At 39.1% G+C, this 20,106-nt stretch overlaps 1 protein-coding gene across 2 annotated transcripts in view; it reads left to right on the forward strand.

Annotated features, from left to right (window-relative positions):
* Window positions 1–899: 899 nt before the first annotated feature.
* Window positions 900–20,106, forward strand: part of HDAC2 (histone deacetylase 2) — a 31,181-nt gene continuing 11,974 nt past the window's right edge. Inside the window, exons 1-6 of one of the 2 annotated variants that reach the window (XM_011970599.1) lie at window positions 900–1,424; window positions 12,739–12,851; window positions 14,175–14,292; window positions 16,252–16,326; window positions 16,794–16,932; window positions 19,519–19,660. In XM_011970599.1, coding sequence (XP_011825989.1) covers window positions 1,373–1,424; window positions 12,739–12,851; window positions 14,175–14,292; window positions 16,252–16,326; window positions 16,794–16,932; window positions 19,519–19,660 — 639 coding nt within the window. In that variant the 5' untranslated portion in view covers window positions 900–1,372. Of the gene's footprint in view, window positions 1,425–1,561; window positions 1,797–12,738; window positions 12,852–14,174; window positions 14,293–16,251; window positions 16,327–16,793; window positions 16,933–19,518; window positions 19,661–20,106 lie in introns of those variants that run through there. The other variant, XM_011970598.1, reaches the window with a different exon arrangement.

Raw genomic sequence — 20,106 nt, forward strand, 5'->3', positions numbered from 1 at the left:
AGGGTATTTTTGGTAGTGGCTCTAAAATTCCAGCATCAATACAGCTTTTTTTTTTTTTTTTTTTTTTTTTTTTTAGAGGGGTGTATTGTGGGGGAGGGGGAATCTTAAATTATATAATCGGGATGGGTGCTATGAAACAGGCTGTTAGCCTCTAGCCCTCACCTGCAAGGTGGCTGGCTTAAGGTAGGTGCTTGATAAATGTGTATTTACTGAACACAGGAACACATATATTCATAACTTCCAAGAGTTTCGAAAGTCTTTCTGCTCCAATCTTCCAGTGTCTAGGCAGCAGCATCGCTGCAGAGTGGAACAGCAAAGGTGCGTGGAGTTTGCAGAATGAGTTCAAACCTCCAGACATATCAGTTAGCAGTAAGAACAAGTTCCTTAATCTGTCTCCATCTATAATGAAGGAGTACAATTACCACTTACCACCTAGAGTTGTTGGGAGCCTTAAATGAGATTATTATAAATAGATTATCAATGAAATATAAATTTAAGTGCTTAGAACTGTATCTTATAAATGAGCTCCACAAATGCTTATTAAAATCCAAGCGGTACCCTCTCCCCTTAACAGCAGTGATAGGTCCCTTTATACCTCATACCCATTACGGGCCAAAACAATAATAATAATAAATAAATGAACAAACGACAAACGAGAAAACTAGGCTACCAGGCACTGGGGCGATGGGCCGCAGCCCGGCGCGGTCGTGGGCCCGGAAGGGGCGCGGGAGTGGGCTCTCCCCGCCGGGCTCCCGGCACGTGGTCGGCTCGGGCGGGAGCTTCGCGGCAGTGGGGGAGGGGAGCAGCGTGGGACGCCGACAAGGGGTCCAGACCGCCAAGGCTACGAGGCGCCGACTGCGCAGGCTCGGGGAGGGGCGCAACCACTGCGCGTAGACCTGAGGGGGGGCGAACGTTCACCCGGCTGCAAGCTCCCTGGATCTACTTGCGCAGCGAAAGCTTGTCTTCTTCCTCATTTTAAGACTGTGTATGGCGCCGCCTCGCGCAGGTTGTTCACCCTCAGAGGGCCTCTAATCTCGAGCCCGAAGCGGACTCCTTCTCCAGCCGTGCCCCTTCCTCCCCCGCGGAGGCCGCAGTGGGCGCGCCCACCTCCCTGCGGCCTCCGGAGGTGGTTTGGTGGCCCCCTCCCCTCTCCAGTGTCGCTAGTTGGTGCCGCTGCCACCCCCGGTTCCGAGCTTTCGGCACCTCAGCCTTCCCGGCGCCCCCTCCTCTCCTCCCACCGACCTGCCCTTCCCCGCGGGACTACCGCCCCCACGTTTCCCTTAGCCCTTTTCTCTCCCGGCCGAGCCGCGGCGGCAGCAGCGGCAGCAGCAGCAGGAGGAGGAGCCCGGAGGCGGCGGTGGCCCGGGAGTCCATGGCGTACAGTCAAGGAGGCGGCAAAAAAAAAGTCTGCTACTACTACGACGGTGAGCTGCGGGGCCGGTGTCCGGGTGGGCGCGCGGGCCGGGCGCTGGGTTCCGTGGACGCCGTCGCGAGTGGGCGCCGGAGCTGAGGGGTGGGAAGGAGGAGGGACCGACATTTGGCCGCATCTTAACCCGTTCCCGGCCCGGCGCGGTTAGAACGAGACCGTCTTCCTCGCGCAGCACCCGCGGCTCCTGCGGGCGGGAATCGGGGGGCCGCCCCGCTTGTCTCCTGCCTCTCCCCCTTCGTCCGTGCCGTCCGCAGCCTCGAAGGTGGCCGCTGCTGGGGACGGCGCCGGCCTACCCCGCCTTGGTGGTGGCGGGGAAGGGGGCGGCCCATTCTCTCCTCTCTCCCTCCCACCATTCGTGGCAGCGCAGGTTTGGGGTGCCCGACGTAGGCTTTCTATCCCCTCGACCCGTCCCCCGCGAGGCAAAATTTTTACCCCGGCCTTGACTCTACACAAAGCCCCGCGGCCGCGAGAGCTCCGCCCCTCCCGTCCCCTTCCCCCCTCCTCGCCAGCTCGCCTCCCCTCCCCTGCGTTGGGTCTGGCCGGAGCGTCTTCTCCTTCCTCGGCTTCCAGTCTTTCCCCGGACCCCTCCTCCCGGGTGGACGCTGGAGAGTAGTTACTGAGGGTGGGGGCTCAAGTCCGGCGTGTGGCTTTATCACACCCATGTTTTGCGTGGGCTCCAACCCTCTCCTTTGTTCGCTGGATTCTTTGAGCGCCTCTTTCTCAGGATTCAAATGGAAGGGCTCCACTTCCTCAATAATAGTTCGGATTTTCCAGTTTCAGGCAGAAAGCCTTCGCAGGAAGTAAGAGGTGGTAGGGAGATGTGGAACTGCTCCTGCTTGTGTTGTAGATCACACTCGATGGGTCCTGGCTCGCCTCTGAGAGAGGTGGTTACCACCCACTTCTTTGTTGCTCTTTGTTCGATCGGGAAATCGACCCTGCTTTGGGGATTTAGAGAGCACTGGTATCTTGCAAAGGCTGTTCCTAGGTGGTGGGCATCCTGGTGTGGGAAAACTTTGAGAAGTGGGAGAAGTGCAGAAGTACTAAATATTCTAATAAGGTAAATTTGAGCTCACCGTGTAGTGAATTACAAAAGTCAGATAATTTTAAGCATTCTATAATTTGGAGTATGAGCAGTAATATTAAATCTTCGAATCCTGTTTCCTTGCTGAATGGAGTAGTAACCTGTTTTACAGATTTCACAAAGGCTTGGTAAATAGTTTCTAGTAGGTTACTCTTGAGAAAAGGGATTCCAAAATTTAATAGAGAACCTATCCTAGGCTCCTTGACCTGAAAGTCCTGATTTGTATGAAGCAATACAAATTTTGGAAGCTGTTTCCTGCATTTGGTGTATTGTAAATCACAGTATCTTAGAGAGGTAAGACCCTAGAGCACCAGCTTAGAATAAATCTGCCTTTAACTTGTAAATGGCCGTACTATCTCTTTTTAGTTAAAAAGGATTAATCTTTTAATGACTCTTACATATAAAATAACGACCTGTGTCATTTGGAGAAAATCTGAAATCTTACAGAATAAATCTGAATTGTCTGATCTGCGATAGCTAGGACAGAATAATAACAGCCCTACTTTTAAAAAATGATTTTTCAGAGGACCAGATATGTGTTATATAAATTGATTTGAAATTATGCCATCGTGGAGGGGTGGAGATGGAAATACATTTTAATTTCAACATGATTTACATTGCATATTTTGGGTTATTCTTGCCTTGTATTCCCTAATCAAATTGGAAAGGAAGTAACCCTGTGTGTAAATTAATTTGTAGAATTACCTTGTTTATGAAGTTTAGAGATTTATCCTTGTCAAGGGTTGGAGTAAAGAGGAAAGGTTTTGGGTAGGGAAAGTGGTACTGAGGTTCTTCTGGAAGCTGTCAGTTGCTGTTGGTAGTGATGGGCTCTAATGAAGGAAGCTGCTTGTAATTTCTTGTCACCACAGTGGAACCCTAGAACCAGGAGGGTACACTTGAGTAGCAGTTTCTGAACAGCTCTCTTGTCCTGGGTCCATTTGTGATAATCTTTGTTGTGTGAATGGGAGCAGGCACTGGTCCCCGGGGAAGGATGCAAGCTTGATAAGTAGAGTGGAAATATTTGTCTTGTGATTGTGACTTAATATAATACTTTATTGTAGCCCGTTCACCTGCTTTACCTGATGGCCAGCAACCAAGTGAATAGCTGATAGTTTGGAAATCTCTGGTGGGTTATTTTGTCTTTTGTCTGTGACTCACTTTTTTTTTTAAAGTGGAGTTCGTAGTTGCTTATATTTCACATAATCTGAATTTTTGTGGGAGGGAGTTAAAATATTTTGCAGAGATTATTAAATTTTATAGGTATTATGCTAATTATTAATATGTGATAGCGTGCCGACCTCATCCAAAAACTTACATTTTTATTACCAGAGAACACTGTTTTGTCAACTTATAAAAGCGGCAATACTAATTCTTTTTTTATTGTGAGAAAAGAATGCAAGGAAAGGAGCTTCTGTACCTATGTGACTTTAAGGTATATAACATGAATTGGATTGGGAATGGGTTATATCTGTAGTAATAGGGTCTGAATTATCTGCTAGCCTAGGTTAGATGGTTTTAACTTCTTGGTAAAGGAAGTAGAAGGAAGAAAGTGAGTGAAAAAGAAAAGGAGGGAAGTAGCAAATTCTATAACCATAGGAATCCTACCTTTAGTCTTCCTGGGGCTGTTAGGCACACTGAGCCTCTTGGCCACACAGAATGTCTGCCACTGAGGCTGTTTGCATCTTAATGAAAGAACTTTTAAAGATCTACATATTGTTCTCTGCACACATTATGTAATCTTCAGGTGACCGTTTAGGTCACTGAAATGTTGGTCCCAAGGGAATCTTCAGACATTGATGGATTAGGTATCCTTAAACCTTTGAAGAAAAGTAAGAGAAGTTATTACTTCTCTGACTGTAGCTATTGACCCATGCCTCCAAATTCCCAAAAACATACTTCTAAATCATGTTCATTCTTTATACACTAGATCATCATCAACAATCTGTAAAATGATACAGCGAATTAGATAGTCACTAAGATCCTTTCTGGGCCTTAAAACGATGTGATTTTTCTCTACTTAAATATAATTAGCAGCCAAGCTGTGTTAGGCTCTAGTTATAGTACTCACATTTTTAATACTTTATCTAGACATGTTTAACTATACTTTGTTTTGAATTAATCTTGAGGCCAAATATATTTAGTGCCTGTTTTTATGGTGTATGCAGTATAATAGGGTTTATATACCTAATTTATGTAACTATACACAAATTGCTCTGTGTTTTAGTTTTTACTACTCTGAGAGGGATGCATAATCAGATTTGGAGACAAGTGGTCCAGAAAAAAACACTCGAAGACTGTATACAGATAAAACTATATAAACATAAAAGTTGTCAAGATTAGGCCAGGTGTGGTGGCTGAAGCCTATAATCTCAGCACTTTGGGAGGCCGAGGCAGGCGAATCACCCGAGGTCAGGAGTTCGAGAAGAGCCTGGCCAACATGGCGAAACCCCGTCTCTACTAAAAATACAAAAACTAGCCGGGTGTGGTAGCAGGCACCAGTAATCCCAGCTACTCGGGAGGCTGAGGCAGGAGAATGGCTTGAATCCAGGAAGTAGAGGTTACAGTGAGCCGAGATAGTGCCACTGCACTCCGGCCTGGGCAACAAGAGCGAAACTCGGTCTCAAAAAAAAAAAAAAAAAATTACCAAGATGATACCTCCCAATGTACTCCTCCTTTAGCAAATTATAGAAATTCTACTTGGCAGTCAACGGTTGTCAGATTTTCTTAGACTTGTATTTAGGAGTGGTCCAAAGTCTTTTGCCGAATAACCTTTAATACAACTGCATAGATTCTTAGCTGTAGTATAAATCTTTATTATCCGTGAAATAGGTAATCATTTCTTTGGAGGCAAATAAGTGCTAAATTAATTACAGCAGCAGTTCATAAATACCAATAATACTAATTGCACAATAAAATGTGACTAAATAAGACTGAAATTTTCCTGTACTTGTCTTTCCCCCAGAAATCTTTTGCCTCTCTTTTCTTTCAAATTTTACCTTATCAGAGATGTTTTCTCCTATTACCTAAGTCCCTGTTACTGCCTTATTTTTCTTCCTTGCGGTTGTACCATATAACTTTTGTCTTTCTCCTCACTGTAACATAAGCTTCATTAGGACAGTCTGTCTGTTTTGCTTGTGTCTGTATCTTTGCCAACTACATTTAAAAACGTAGCTTTTTTTTTTTTTTTTTTAAATTGTGAAGAATAAATGATTAATTCCTTATACCTTTTTTTTTTTTTTTTTTTTTTTTTAAATTGGGGTTGAATAAATGATTAATTCCTTATACCTTTTTTTTTTTTTTTTTTTTTTTTTTGAGATGGAATTTTGCTCTTGTTGCCCAGGCTGGAGTGCAGTGGCGTGATCCCGGCTCACTGCAACCTCCACCCCACTCCCAGGTTCAAGCAAATCTCCTGCCTCGGCCTCCCCAGTAGCTGAGATTATTACAGGCACATGCCACCACGCCTGGCTAATTTTTGTATTTTTTAGTAAATACGGGGTTGTACCACGTTGGCCAGGCTGGTCTCGGACTCCTGACCTAGGTTGATCCACCCGCCTCAGCCTCCCGAAGTGTTGGGATTACAGGCGTGAGCCACTGCGCCCAGCCAATTCCTCATTAGAACACTTTCATATAACGTTCCCTCTAATTCTTGGAACTCCTCTGGACTACATTTAGGTAGGATGGGTGGCATTTTGGCATTTTTTGTATTGTTTAGATGAAAACAGATTCACATTTCTGTTTGGTGCAGTCTACCACTTTTCCTTTTCCACATTGACTCTAGTTTTAATGTCCAAGGAGAGATCAACATCTGGAATCTTTATTTTTCTTTTCTCCTTTTCAAAGAGTTTCCTCTGCTACCAAACAAACAAAAATCCTTAACAAAAACTTTAAATGCTTCTGTTGACAAGTCCTTAAAGGAAAACACTTGGGATTGGAGAAGGCATCTCTTAGGGAATGTTAATAAATTTAAACTTGGAAGAATTCAGATAAGTCTAAGAATTTTTTTTGTACTGATGAGTAAGCCTTATTCCTCTGTATTTCAGTAGCAGTCTGCTTATAGTTACTTGTTCGTTAAGCCAGCTTTGGGTTCAGACATATCAAATAGGCTTAAAGTTCCTACTGTGTGCCAGATAGACAAAAGATTGCTCAAGTCCTAAGAAGGAAATAAAAGACTGCAGGTATAAAGTAAGAGGAGGGCCGGGTGCAGTGGCTCACACCTGTAATCCTAGCAGTTTGGGAGGCCGAGGTGGCAGATCATGAGGTCAGGAGTTCGAGACCAGCCTGGCCAACATGGTGAAACCATGTCTCTACTAAAAATACAAAAAAAGGTTAGCCGGGCATGGTGACGGGTGCCTGTAATCCCAGCTACTTGGGAGGCTGAGGCAGGAAAATCGCTTGAACCTGGGAGGCGGAGAGGTTGCCGTGAGCCGAGATCATGCCATTGCACTCCAGCCTAGGTGGCAAGAGCAAGACTCTGTCTCAAAAAAAAAAAAAAAAAGTAGAAGAGAGGGGACCTTTAATAGGGTAATCAGAAAAGGGAAGGCCTGAAGGAAGAGAATGGGCAAGCCTTAAAAAGAGTTACTACATAAGGTATTACAAATAGTAAAGCCAGATAGTTATTAATAGAACTTGGTGCACTTAATGGGAAGGAAGATGAGGAAAATGTGGAGTCCCATGTTGGGCAGTAAAAGGTGGGACTGCACAAAACTGTGTGGTAAGAAATTTGACTTTACCCAGAGGTGGAAAGCCATTGAAAGTTTTTCAAGTACAATGCAATTATTTCTCTTCAAATAATTGGTAAGGAGTTGTGGACTATAGGCTGGAAGCAAGAATTGAACGCATATTAGTTCATATAAAATGTAATGGTTGCATTTTAGATAGAAATAGACACATTTAAGAGAGATTTGGGCCTCAAACCAATAGAACTTTTTGATGGATTAGAAATGGAGTTGGAGCTGGGGGATGGTGGTAGAGAATAAAGCTAAGTTTCTGGATTGAGCAGTTAGGTGGTATGTGGTACTTACTCACTAAGGTTGGGAGTACTAATAAAGAGCTGTTTTGAACATCTTGTATTTGGGATCCTTATTGAATTCAAGTGAAAAGACTGAGAAGAGAGTTAACCTCTGTGAGTTTATAATCCAGAGAGGAGAGTCTAGACATAGAAATTTGGGATTTCTCAGTTTATATCAGGTGAAGTATTGAGACTGAAAAGATACAGCATAGACAGACAGCTGGTCCCAGGACTTAACTATTGTTCACTGATGAACCCAAACACTTAGAACAATACCTGCTTGGCACATGGTAGGCTCTTGATTTATTAAATGAATGGATGCACTGAAAACCCTTGATCTTTAAAGGTTGATGATGGAGTGGCCTTGGGCTAGGAGTAAAATCCAAGAAAATGGTATTATGGACGCCAAGGCTCCAAATGTCTCAAGGATAAGTGACTTCCTTGAAATATGTATTAAAGATGTGTTAATATGTGTAAAAAATGGATAGTGGGCTACGTAGTCTGGAAGACGAAAATAATACACTTTTTTCTTTCTTCTTGTTTTTTTCTGAGTCTTTTTTTGCAGTCAACTTATCTTTGGGTCTAAAGGTACATTTCACAGTTCCGAAATCCAAAATGAGCTGAAAATTGAAAAAAATTTTGGTAACTCATTTGGAATCAAAATCTTAACCTGAATCAATGTGACGCTATTTATGATCTTTATTCCACTGTGAATACTGTAAATATTCACACTTTTTTGCTGCAGAAATATTTATGTTTGATTATGTCATGCCCCCCAAACTCTAGGCTATTACGTAATATATGGCAGGTGTACCATATCTCTACAAAATCTGAAAAAGTGTAAAATTGGAAACATACCTAATTTTAAGGAATATGGATAAGAGATTGTGGACCTTAGTAGACACTTCCATTCTGTTAGCTTCTTGAAGAGTGAGCAATTTGTAAAAGTTTGCAGATAAATAATTCTTTACAGTAATTTCTTTGCATTGACAAAGTTTGTTGTGTTCAAGGAACCACCTTGAGCTGATTTTTCTGGATATTTATTTTATTGGTAAAGTATTTTTATGTAAAGGTTGAGTATCCTTTATCTGAATTATTGGGACCAGAAGTATTTCAGATTTGGTGACGTTTTACAATATTTGTAATTATTTACCAGTTAGCATCCCTAATTCGAAAATAAAAAATTTGACATGCTCCAGTTAACATTTGCTTGACCATTAAGTTGGTGCTCAAAAAGTTCAGATTTTGGAACGTTTTGGATTTCAGATTTTCAGATTAGGGATAATCAAGCTGTATTTTGACGAAAATCAGTAACATTTAAAATGCCCAAATTATTAATACATTACTGACCATGTAAATGATGAATAAAAATTGTAGGGTCTTAAAACTTGTTAGCTTTTTTATGCTTTATGCAAAAGTGGGCCGGGCACAGTGGCTCATGTCTGTAATTCCAGCACTTTGGGAGGCCGAGGCGGGCAGATCACCTGAGGTCAAGAGTTCGAGACAAGCCTGGCAAATATGGAGAAACCCCGTCTCTACTAAAAACACAAAAATTAGCCAGATGTGGTTGGGGCCCTTGTAATCCCAGTTACTTGGGAGGCTGAGGCAGAGAATCGCTTGAACCCCAGAAGCGGAGGTGGCAGTGAGCCAAGATCGTGTCACTGCACTCCAGCCTGGGCAACAAGAGCGAAACTCCATCTCAAAAAGAAAAAAAAAATGGATGCCTGCAAAGTAGCCATCTAGAGAATTGTGAGATACAGAATTAGTGGGAAAAAGTTGGAGATGGTTATTTTATAACCCCTTTGTATTTTAGAATTCTTTTTTTTTTTTTCTTTGATACAGAGTCTCTCTGTCACCCAGGCTGGAGTGCAGTGGCACAATCTCAGCTCCAGGGTTCAAGTGATTCTCCTGCCTCAGCCTCCTGAGTAGCTGAGACTACAGGCACACGCCACCACACCCGGCTAATTTTTTGTATTTTTAGTGGAGACGGGTTTTCACAGTGTTGGTCAGCATGGTCTTGGTCTCTTGACCTCGTGATCTGCCCGCCTCAGCCTCCCAAAGTGCTGAGATTTCAGGCGTGAACCACCGCTCCCAGCCAGAAGAATTCTTGGTTAACCAAATAATTATCTGTAGCTTGGCTGCCCTGTATACATGTATCATTCAGGTTCTTTGTGTATTCTTTGTGGGACTGGGGTCCCTAAATTTCAACAGAGAAACTTGTTGAAAGCTATGCATATTCGTATACAATTTGAGGACCCTATTAGTAAAAAGTAAATTACTCTGATATATTAGGTACATAGTTTCTTGTGTTGGTTTTCTTTAAATTAACCAAGATCCGAAGCCTTTATTTAAAATATTTATATTTCATATTATGTCTTGTTTTTTTTCAGCCTTCACCCTGCCATTTCTAGTGAATCTATAAGTGCCCTTGGCATTCCGTGTTACTACTTAAGAACATTAGCTGTGAGCTGCCTTGCCGGAGTTTGAATCTAGCTCCTTCACTTGCTAGCTATGTGACATAGGCAGTATTACCTGACTTGTCTGTTTCTCATCGTTCTTTACTATTATACAATAGGAATAATGTAATAATACCCACATCATAAGTTTATTGATAAGATTAAAAGATATGTGAAGTACTTAGAATAGTACCTTCTCGTAAACTCAACAAGTGTTAATTACTGTTTTTTTGGTTTTTTTTTTTCCCAAATACACTTGCTCAGAAATTGCTACTGTAGTCTCCAATTACTGGGGCCTGGGGCTTTTCACTGGATTTTCAGTGTGCGCATAACTAAAGTATTTGATGTTATGACGTAGTAGATGTTAGAGACATTTGATTTGGGTAATTCTTACGCAGAGGCAGATAGATGGAAGTTAGTGTTTAGTTTGTGTCTTTTCTATTTTAGGTGATATTGGAAATTATTATGGACAGGGTCATCCCATGAAACCTCATAGAATCTGCATTTCTAGTGAAAACTAGAATTTATTTATTTTTACTTTAATGATTTCTTTAGTAGCGATAACTAAGAAATGCTTTCCCTTGTATTAACTTAATTACATGATGCTTTATAACACTAGTGGGTTTTCCATATCTAAGAATTGATGAGACCAGGCTGCTTTCAAGGAATTGTATGTGCCTTATATTGTCACCATGTAAGGTAGAGCTTTATGGTAGATTCTTTCTTAATAGGTAGTTTATTTTCTGCATTCATTGCCTCTTAATTATAATTGCAGAGGAATGTTGCAAAGGGCCATGGCTCTGCTTTGCTAAAGTCTATATTGTTTCTTAGCCTTGTTGGCACCTGCATTTGAAAAGGTGGCTTTCCCTTTAAAAGGCCTTGTGTATATGAATTGTTTTGAGAAGAGAGCTGTGTTGAAAATGAAGTTAGGTAAAATTAGAGGTATGATACCAACAAAAGCAAATATTTGTGTTGTTAGAAGCATGGATTTTGTAAAAGCTGATTGCTTATCCTGGACTGTTATCAAATATGTAGAAGAGAGGACAAAAAAGTTTTGGGGTTGTTTCCGTTAAACAAACAAAAGGTGTATTTAGGGAGGACTTTGAAAGATTTAGTGGATAAATCGCATTCTTTATCCTAGCTTTTATTGTAATATATAAATCTATGTTGAAATGATAGACTTTAAACCATTAAAATAGCTTGACTCTCCTGACCCTGTGGGGTATTAGTTCCAAGACCTCCACAGATAGCAAAATTCATGGGTGTTTAAGTTCCTTAAATGAACTGGTATAGTATTTGCATATAACCTATGCATATCCTCCCTTATACTTTAAATCATCTCTAGATTACTCATAATACCTAATACAATGCAAATGCAGTGTAAATAGTTGTTACACTGTATTTAGGGGAAGATGATAAGGAAAAAAAGTCTATACATGTTGCACACCACCATCGATTTTGTAAAAATATTTTCAGTCCTCAGTTGAATCCACAGATACAGAGGGTTGACTTTATATATTTAAAAGACTTCTTGTTATTTACTATTATAAGAAACACTGGAGCTTTACCTAGACGTATTAATTTTTTTTTTTTTTTTTTTTTTTTTGAGACAGAGTCTCGCTCTGTCACCCAGGCTGGAGTGCAGTGGCCGGATCTCAGCTCACTGCAAGCTCCGCCTCCCGGGTTCACGCCATTCTCAGACAGAGTCTCGCTCTGTCACCCAGGCTGGAGTGCAGTGGCCGGATCTCAGCTCACTGCAAGCTCCGCCTCCCGGGTTCACGCCATTCTCAGACCGAAGCCTACCGAGTAGCTGGGACTACAGGCGCCCGCCACCTCGCCCGGCTAGTTTTTTGTATTTTTTTTGGTAGAGACAGGGTTTCACCGTGTTAGTCAGGCTGGTCTCGATCTCCTGACCTCGTGATCCGCCCGTCTCGGCCTCCCAAAGTGCTAGGATTACAGGCGTGAGCCACCGCGCCCGGCCTAGACGTATTAATTTTATTGAAATGTAGTTGATGAAAATCTGTGATTTTGTTGTTATTTTCTCTTTTTTAAATCTTATGCATGAGTTTAAAGACATTGTGATATAAGATGCCATTTAACAAGAATTACAACTTTAACAAGGAATTATATATTTAACAAGGAATGAAAACTTTTTAGTCATGAAGAATGAGACAGTATTTTTATCACCTTGCAAAATGTCATGCTGTGTCTTAGTGGAGCAAAACCTCATTTAGGACCTAAATTTCAGTTACCAAAACTTCCCTGATGGGCCTTAATATGGACACAGTATGTTTTAACATTTAAAACACCATTGGCGTTTTAACATGCAAAACGCCAATGATGAGATTTCTGAGATGCCAGCAATTCATCCAAGAAGCAGTTATTTGCTGAAAACATTTTAAATCATACCAGTAAAACTCAGAGAACTTACCATAAGCATCTGAATTTGCCAGAGAATACTGAAAGCAGGCATCGCTTCAAGGAACAGAAATTTTAAAAACTGGGGATAACTAAAAATCAGAAAAGCTTGCTTTCCTTAATCTACAGATAAATGTAGTGTGTAATAATGGAGTCTTCAGCTGATAAAAGTGTGCATAGCATCTTGGTGGTCTGATACAGTTTGAAAGTTGCAAAATCTAAGTCACTAAGGTTTTAAATACATTTTGTTAAGTAGTAAATGCCTTCTAATGATAGATATGCATAAATTCAAATAATTCATGAAGAGTCTCTTGTCTGTATTTAGTTTGTGTCTTTTCTATTTTAGGTGATATTGGAAATTATTATTATGGACAGGGTCATCCCATGAAGCCTCATAGAATCCGCATGACCCATAACTTGTTGTTAAATTATGGCTTATACAGAAAAATGGAAATATATGTGAGTATTCCTTTTGATACATATTCAGCACTGATTTTTTTTTTTTTTTTTTTTTAGCTACTGTGAAACTTTGTCTATTACTCCCCTTTTGAGGGCATTTAGCAGATGAAAAGATCTGGAAGAAAACAAACTTCTTTTTTTGTTTTATTCTTAGGAGATGAATAAGAATGAGCGCTATAGCCTCTTTTTTCCTTTTCCTTTAACCATTTAAAAAAGTTCTCCCTACCCTAGGCTTTCATGTTTCTAGAGAACAACTCCATATAGCATATTAACTATTTTTATTACAATCATTGGTAACCTGCCTGTGCTGCTGAAAAAACTCTTTTTGTTTTATTCTTAAGAGATGTATAAGAATGGGAACTATAGCTTTTTTTTTTCCATCTTCCTTTAAGCATTTAAAAAAGTTACCCCTACCCTAGACTTTCATGTTTCTGGAGAACAGCTCAGTATAGCAACAACTCAGTGTGGCATATTAACTATTTTTTTTTTTTTTTTTACAATAATTGTTAATCTGACTGTGCTGCTGAAAAGAGTTGACCTGCGGCTGTTACAAAATAATTACACATAAAATTAATCCCACATATATTTACAGGGCATATAATACATATAGAATACTGTGTTAGTGGCCAAGCATAGTACAAATAACACAAGTGCAACAGCTGCCTTAATGTTTTTGTAGATAAAGATGAGGGTATGTGTAAACAAATACAGACACAACAATTAGCTATTTGGGGAGAAAATAAATATTTAAAGCAATTAATGTTAGGCAGTATATGTGAATATGTGAATTTTCAGTTACATGTAGACATTTAGAGAAGGGGGAAATTAGAATAAGATTCAGTCTGGAAGTCTTGTGGAAGAATTGTGTCATATATGAAATTGAGCTCTTCAGAACAAAGAAGATTAGGATAGAAGAAAGGACGAGAGGTCATGAACAAAGATTTAGAGTTGACACTCTCGTTTAGTGAGTGATTTCATTGATGAAATCACTGTATGCTTTATCATGGAAAAGGAGAGAAAGTAGAGTTTATGAACATATGGATTTGACTTTTTACTCAACCTATTTCCACTAAAATAAGGAGTGATTAAATCATAGTTGATATGCCTGTGTAATGCTTTTAAAGGAGTTTGAATTAGTTTTGAAATTGATTACTGTTTTCTAAAACACATGTATAAGTTTGGGTTGGTTTTGGAATTTATATATTTTGTTCCGGTAGACTTAGTTCTTTTGAGGAGACTATTAGGAGAATTTGTATATTTGTTTGATAATACTGATATAACCAGTTGTAATTCCACAGTTCTGACATTTATTTCTCTTCACAGAGGCCCCATAAAGCCACTGCTGAAGAAATGACAAAATATCACAGTGATGAGTATATCAAATTTCTGCGGTCAATAAGACCAGATAACATGTCTGAGTATAGTAAGCAGATGCAGAGATGTACGTTTCTAAGTAAAAAGTATTTTCACATTGATAAATGTAAATTAGTATTTTTAGGAGCTTCGAATGATTGAATATTTTTCCTGTTGGTCTAATATGTTACAATTATTTACTAATTTGAAAAGTCATTGTAACGCTACTAAAGCTACTTAAGAAAAAAAACAAACCTATGTGAAGCTTACTGGTTCATGAAACTGCTGTTTGGATATTGTTCTACTCCTAGTTTGCTCCCCTGATAACTTTGGGTAAATACATATTGGTAGGGAGACCTCACTCCCTTGCTCCCTTGCTTCAAAAAACAAAAACAAGATTACACTTTGATTAGCCTTAGCTTGACATATACCTCTTGTCTTCTCTTTGTGTACTTCAGTTAACCTGGACTATAATACACATCTCTTTTTCTGTGTTGAGATGTTAGTGAAGCTTTTGATTCTACATAATGTTCTGTTGTACAGGTTAAAAATATTTTATTTTGAGAGATTGGTAACAAATTGGCTTGAAGGTAGAATGCAAAAGTCAGCTTAAAATTACTGGAACAGTATCTTAAAGCTTGATATTGAAGATCATTCTCATTAGTGTTTGTATTGATTGACTTCAGTGATGATTATAATACTAAATTAGTGTAGGTGCTAGACATCTCATATTTACAACCTCATATACATTTCTACCGTATCCTGTTTGGTTTGTTATAATGCTACAATATAATTAGAACAGATAGTATTTAATTATTTTTTTTCAATGAAGTTTCCAACTTAGACGCAAAAGAGGCATGGGTAGCCCTTGGGCAAACAACGTAACAGGATTGATTTAAAACCTGCATAATAATGAGTTATATTAAGCTTATGATCCTGGCTGGGTGTGGTGGCTCACGCCTGTAATCCCAGCACTTTGGGAGGCCGAGGTGAGTGGATTACCTGAGGTCAGGAGTTTGAAACCAGGCTGGCCAACATGGCGAAACCCTGTCTCTACTAAAAAAAGTACAAAAAAATTAGCTGGGTGTGGTGGCGTGCACCTGTAATCCTGCTACTCAGGAGGCTGAGATAGGAGAATTGCTTGAACCCCGGAGGTGGAGGTTGCAGTGAGCCGAGCTCACGCTATTGCAGCCTGGGCAAGAGAGTGAGACTCTGTATCCGAAAAAAAAAAAAAAAGATTATGATCTATCTGAGCAGTAAGAAACTAAAATGTATTTCTTATAGTGCTTGTGACTTAAGGATGTACAAAGATATTAATATATAAAACAAGGACCCTTATTCTTGAAGAGGTTACAATTCAAGGGCATAGGGAAAGACTAAGAAAGGGTTATATATGTCTGCCATATCCCCTTCATTCTGTCAATACTGAGGAACTAAATGTGTGATGTTGTGTCATTTATCTGTATATGTTTTTTCCTTGTTGTCTTTAGTATCCTTCTGTATTTTGGCTCCCATGAACCTAGTTAATTCTTACAAGCTTTCAAGATCAAGATTAGCCACGGAAATAGGCAACCAGCTGTTACATCTTTTTGGTTTAGTAACTTCCTGACATGCATTTCAAAGTTACAGATATTAATACGTATTTAAGGAGTTTTAAAGAAAGTAAATCATACAGCAATTGAAGTTACTTTTAGAATGTTAACTTATTGTAATATTAAGGGGAAAGGCCTAGAAAATTTAAGCCTGTGTTTTAATTAAATGAGAACTGTTGTGCATAGACAACTATTGAGTTCTTGTTAATAGACCAGAAATATTCCACAGATACTCCTGATAAGCTTTGATGATGATCTTTCACAGATAACACTGTAATTACCTTGGATAAAACTATAAATATATTTTAAAGTTGTAAACTTTATATTACACTGTGAAGTGTATGTTTGATGATTGCATCAAGCAAAAAAAGTATTTGTAGGAAATAGTTTTTGTAAGAAAAGGCTTTCATTAATTTGCAGAGTGTGTTGAAATTAATGAAATCCATCTTCCACAGTTAATGTTGGAGAAGATTGTCCAGTGTTTGATGGACTGTTTGAGTTTTGTCAACTCTCAACTGGTGGTTCAGTTGGTAAGTGCTAATACAATCAGATTTAAAAGTTGTTCTAAATTTGGTGTGTATCTTCCAGGTTATTTGTGTAAAGCAGGAGTTTTAATGATTGTGACTTTTGATAACAAAAGGAAATCAGTATGTTTATAGTACAGTACAATTTGCTTTCAAACCTCTGTTTTGTTATTGTGACTTAAATACTTTTGTAACTTACATTTTTCACTTACAGACTTCTTTCATCCCCCTTGTCTTCTAGCTATCATTGTTAGTACCACCATCTACATAAACCATTATTTAATCTCAGGGCGCAGCTCTGGGAGAATGTTTTTCTAAGGAGAAACTCCTATTTGTGTCATAGATGATTTCTGTTAAGTTTTATGATTTTAAGCTCTTTCTTATGCATGGCATACACTTGTAGGGTTTTCGTCTGGTTGTACTAATTTTTTATGTTAAATGTTTAAAAAGTCTACCTTGTTTCTACTTCTTAGCTGGAGCCGTGAAGTTAAACCGACAACAGACTGATATGGCTGTTAATTGGGCTGGAGGATTACATCATGCTAAGAAATCAGAAGCATCAGGATTCTGTTATGTTAATGATATTGTGCTTGCCATCCTTGAATTACTAAAGTATGTTAATTTATATTGGTACTTTTTTCAGTGATAAAATGTTTTCATTAAAACACAATAAAAGTCTGTGGCTTAAAAAAATCAGGTAAACCATAGGTTGAAATAGTTAATGGTGAATTTTCTGGAAATTCATTACAAAACAATGAAGAAATGCAGGAAGTTTGCCCAAATTTCAATTATTAAGAGTTAGTGTGTGGCCAGGCACTATGGCCGAGGCCTGTAATCCCTACACTTTGGGAGGCTGAGGTGGGTGGATCTCTTGAGCCCAGGAGTTTGAGACCAGGCTGGGCAACATGGCAAAACCCCATCTCTGCCAAGAAAAAAATTAGCCAGATGTGGTGGCATGCATCTGTAGTCCCAACTACCCAGGAGGTTGAGGTGGGAGTATCTGAGCCCAGGAAGTAGAGTCTGCAGGAAGCCATGTTCCTGCCACTACACTCTAGCCTGGGCAACAGTGTGAGATCCTACCTTAAAAAAAGAATTAGAAGTGTATAAAAGGCCGGGTGCCTGTGGCTCACGCCTGTAATCCCAACACTTTGGGAGGCCAAGGTGGGTGGATCATGAGGTCAGGAGTTCAAGACCAGCCTGACCAGCATGGTGAAACCCCATCCTACTAAAAACACAAAAATTAGCTGGGCATGGTGGCACGTGCCTGTAATCCCAGCTACTCAGGAGGCTGACACAGGAGAGTTGCTTGAACCTGGAGTGAGCCAAGATCGCATCAGTGTACTCCAGCGTGGGCTACAGAGCAAGACTCTGTCTCAAAAAAAAAAAAAAAAAAAATTAGAAGTGTATGTAAATGTCAAAACTCCCATTAAATATCCTTTTTTAAAAGTAGTTTGGCAGTTTTCATTTTAGTTAGTTTCAACTAATAAAAAATGACAATGACCTTGGAAGTTTATGTTCTAGTATTTTGTAAATTGTAAATTGAAGACAAAAATTTGAAACCAGTATTTAAGGAAATTTGTTTACCTGTTGAGTTAGTGTAACTGCCTAACTTCCATATGTGAATGCAGCTTTGTTCTCTACTGATGGATATAAAATTATCTCTGAGTTGCTGCAGGAGTTATTTTTCCTTAGCTGTGGCTGCAGTTTGAGAGAGAGAGATCTGTAGAGGTACTTATGAATGTGGACATTTGCAATGTTATTTTTTGCCATCAGTTATGACACATCTTAGCAGATTCTACTTTATATTGTACTGAGCTGTTTTTTGCTTGTAGTTATTCCATGCATGCTATCCATAGAGGCTGATTTTTCAGTCACTGAAAATTGATACTGACTCCTCAAATAAACAGTAATTGAGCAGGATCAGTGTAACATCTTGTCAGCTCATCAGGAGCAAAGGAAAATCATTTGCAATCATTTGCCTTGTGTTTTAATTGACTGTTGATGTTGGTTCCAGTGTCTTCAACTCTTTGAGCAAGTTCTTGCCCACTCAGCTAATAGTTTTAAACAACTTTAATTTCTCTGGACACAATTTTTTTGGGTGGTGTAATCAAACATGATTTAATAGATTGACTTGGTGCACAGCTTTCCTTGCTTATCTAACACATGAGCCACTCAGAAACTTTACCTTGATCACAGCCTCATTTCTGTTTTTTAAATTTTGTGAAGAAATTTTGCTATAGTATTATATGCTCTTTATATTCTTATGAGAATAGTCTCATGAGTGCTTAGTCTGGAAATATCAATTTACATTGTATTGTTTTATTTAGCACAGCTATGGCACCATTACATAATAAATACAATGCTTTACCATCTAATAACAAAATCTCACTTCATTGTACTTCAGAAGGATGACATGAGAAGTCCATTTTCCCTTTATTTTGACATGAGTATACACTGGTAACAAAATGTCATGATATGGTGATTCATGTGACTCCTAAACTGTGTTTGAGTTACAACTGTGTCATTGTTGTCTGTGGTGTTCCAAGCACCAGTTTGAAGTGATGAGAGTACCACATGTAGCCTCTGTCACAGCTAACCAATTCTGAAGTTCAAATGGAGCCATGGGTAATAAACAATTGAGCATGGCCATCTTTCAGTAAAACTTTTTCTATGGACACTGAAATTTGAATTTTTTAGTTGTCACATGTCAGAAAATACTCTTGTTTCGGTTTTGTTTTTAAGCCGTTTAAAAAATATAAAAACTATTCTTAGTTCAAAGCTGAAAAAAGAGGCAATTGGCCAGATTTGGGCCATGGGCTATAGTTAGCCAATCTCTATTTTATAATATTGAAGATTTACTACAGAGGTGTTTTAATTAAAGTAACAATCTTGAGTATGGTATAATCTTCAGTTTTTCATATATTAGAAATATGTGCTATGTTTTTGAAGCATGTAGAATGGAACAAATTTCACAAAGAGTAAATATGTATTTTTTAACCTACGTAGGGCCATAAGTGGGTATTTAAAGGCCTAAGGCCCAAACCTCAGATATTTGAATAGCCTTTTAGGCCGAATTTAAAAGGTGATTAAACATCCTGGAATGCTAGAGCTCAAAAATAGGTTTCCTGAATTTGTGGTGCTTCTTCCCATCTTATAACCTTTAAAGAAAAAAACAAAAACTTATGGATTTGCTTTCAGGTATCATCAGAGAGTCTTATATATTGATATAGATATTCATCATGGTGATGGTGTTGAAGAAGCTTTTTATACAACAGATCGTGTAATGACGGTATCATTCCATAAATATGGGGAATACTTTCCTGGCACAGGAGACTTGAGGGTAAGACTAAATTCTGTCTTAATAAATACTGTGAGACGAACCTAGGAGATCAGTAACCTTATACTTGAAGTAGAATTTTTCCTGAGTTAATAATTTTAAACTTGTATGCAGAATTGAATTACTTCATATGCAGTAACGTTTGCTAAAATTCACTGTTACTAACTAAGCAAAAATTTAGTGAGAACTTAAGGACTGTTTTTTTTTTTTTTTTTTTTTTTCCTCAGTTGTTTTCTTTGGTTGAATAAATATTTTTGAATATCCACAAAGTACGAAGCCCTTCTCTTGATGTTCAGTTTGAATCTTCAAAACTACCTGATGGTAGCCTATGTTGCTATTGATTATAAGGATCGGTGGAATAAAATAGACTAGGTCTTTTTAGGTTCTTCTGCCCCTGTCTTTTGTGATTGGTCTTGACTTTTAGTAGGTCTAATTTTAATCTTTTTTCC

The sequence above is a fragment of the Mandrillus leucophaeus genome, unplaced genomic scaffold, assembly GCF_000951045.1.
Source record: "Mandrillus leucophaeus isolate KB7577 unplaced genomic scaffold, Mleu.le_1.0 Scaffold96, whole genome shotgun sequence".
NCBI classification, from domain to species: Eukaryota; Metazoa; Chordata; class Mammalia; order Primates; family Cercopithecidae; genus Mandrillus; species Mandrillus leucophaeus.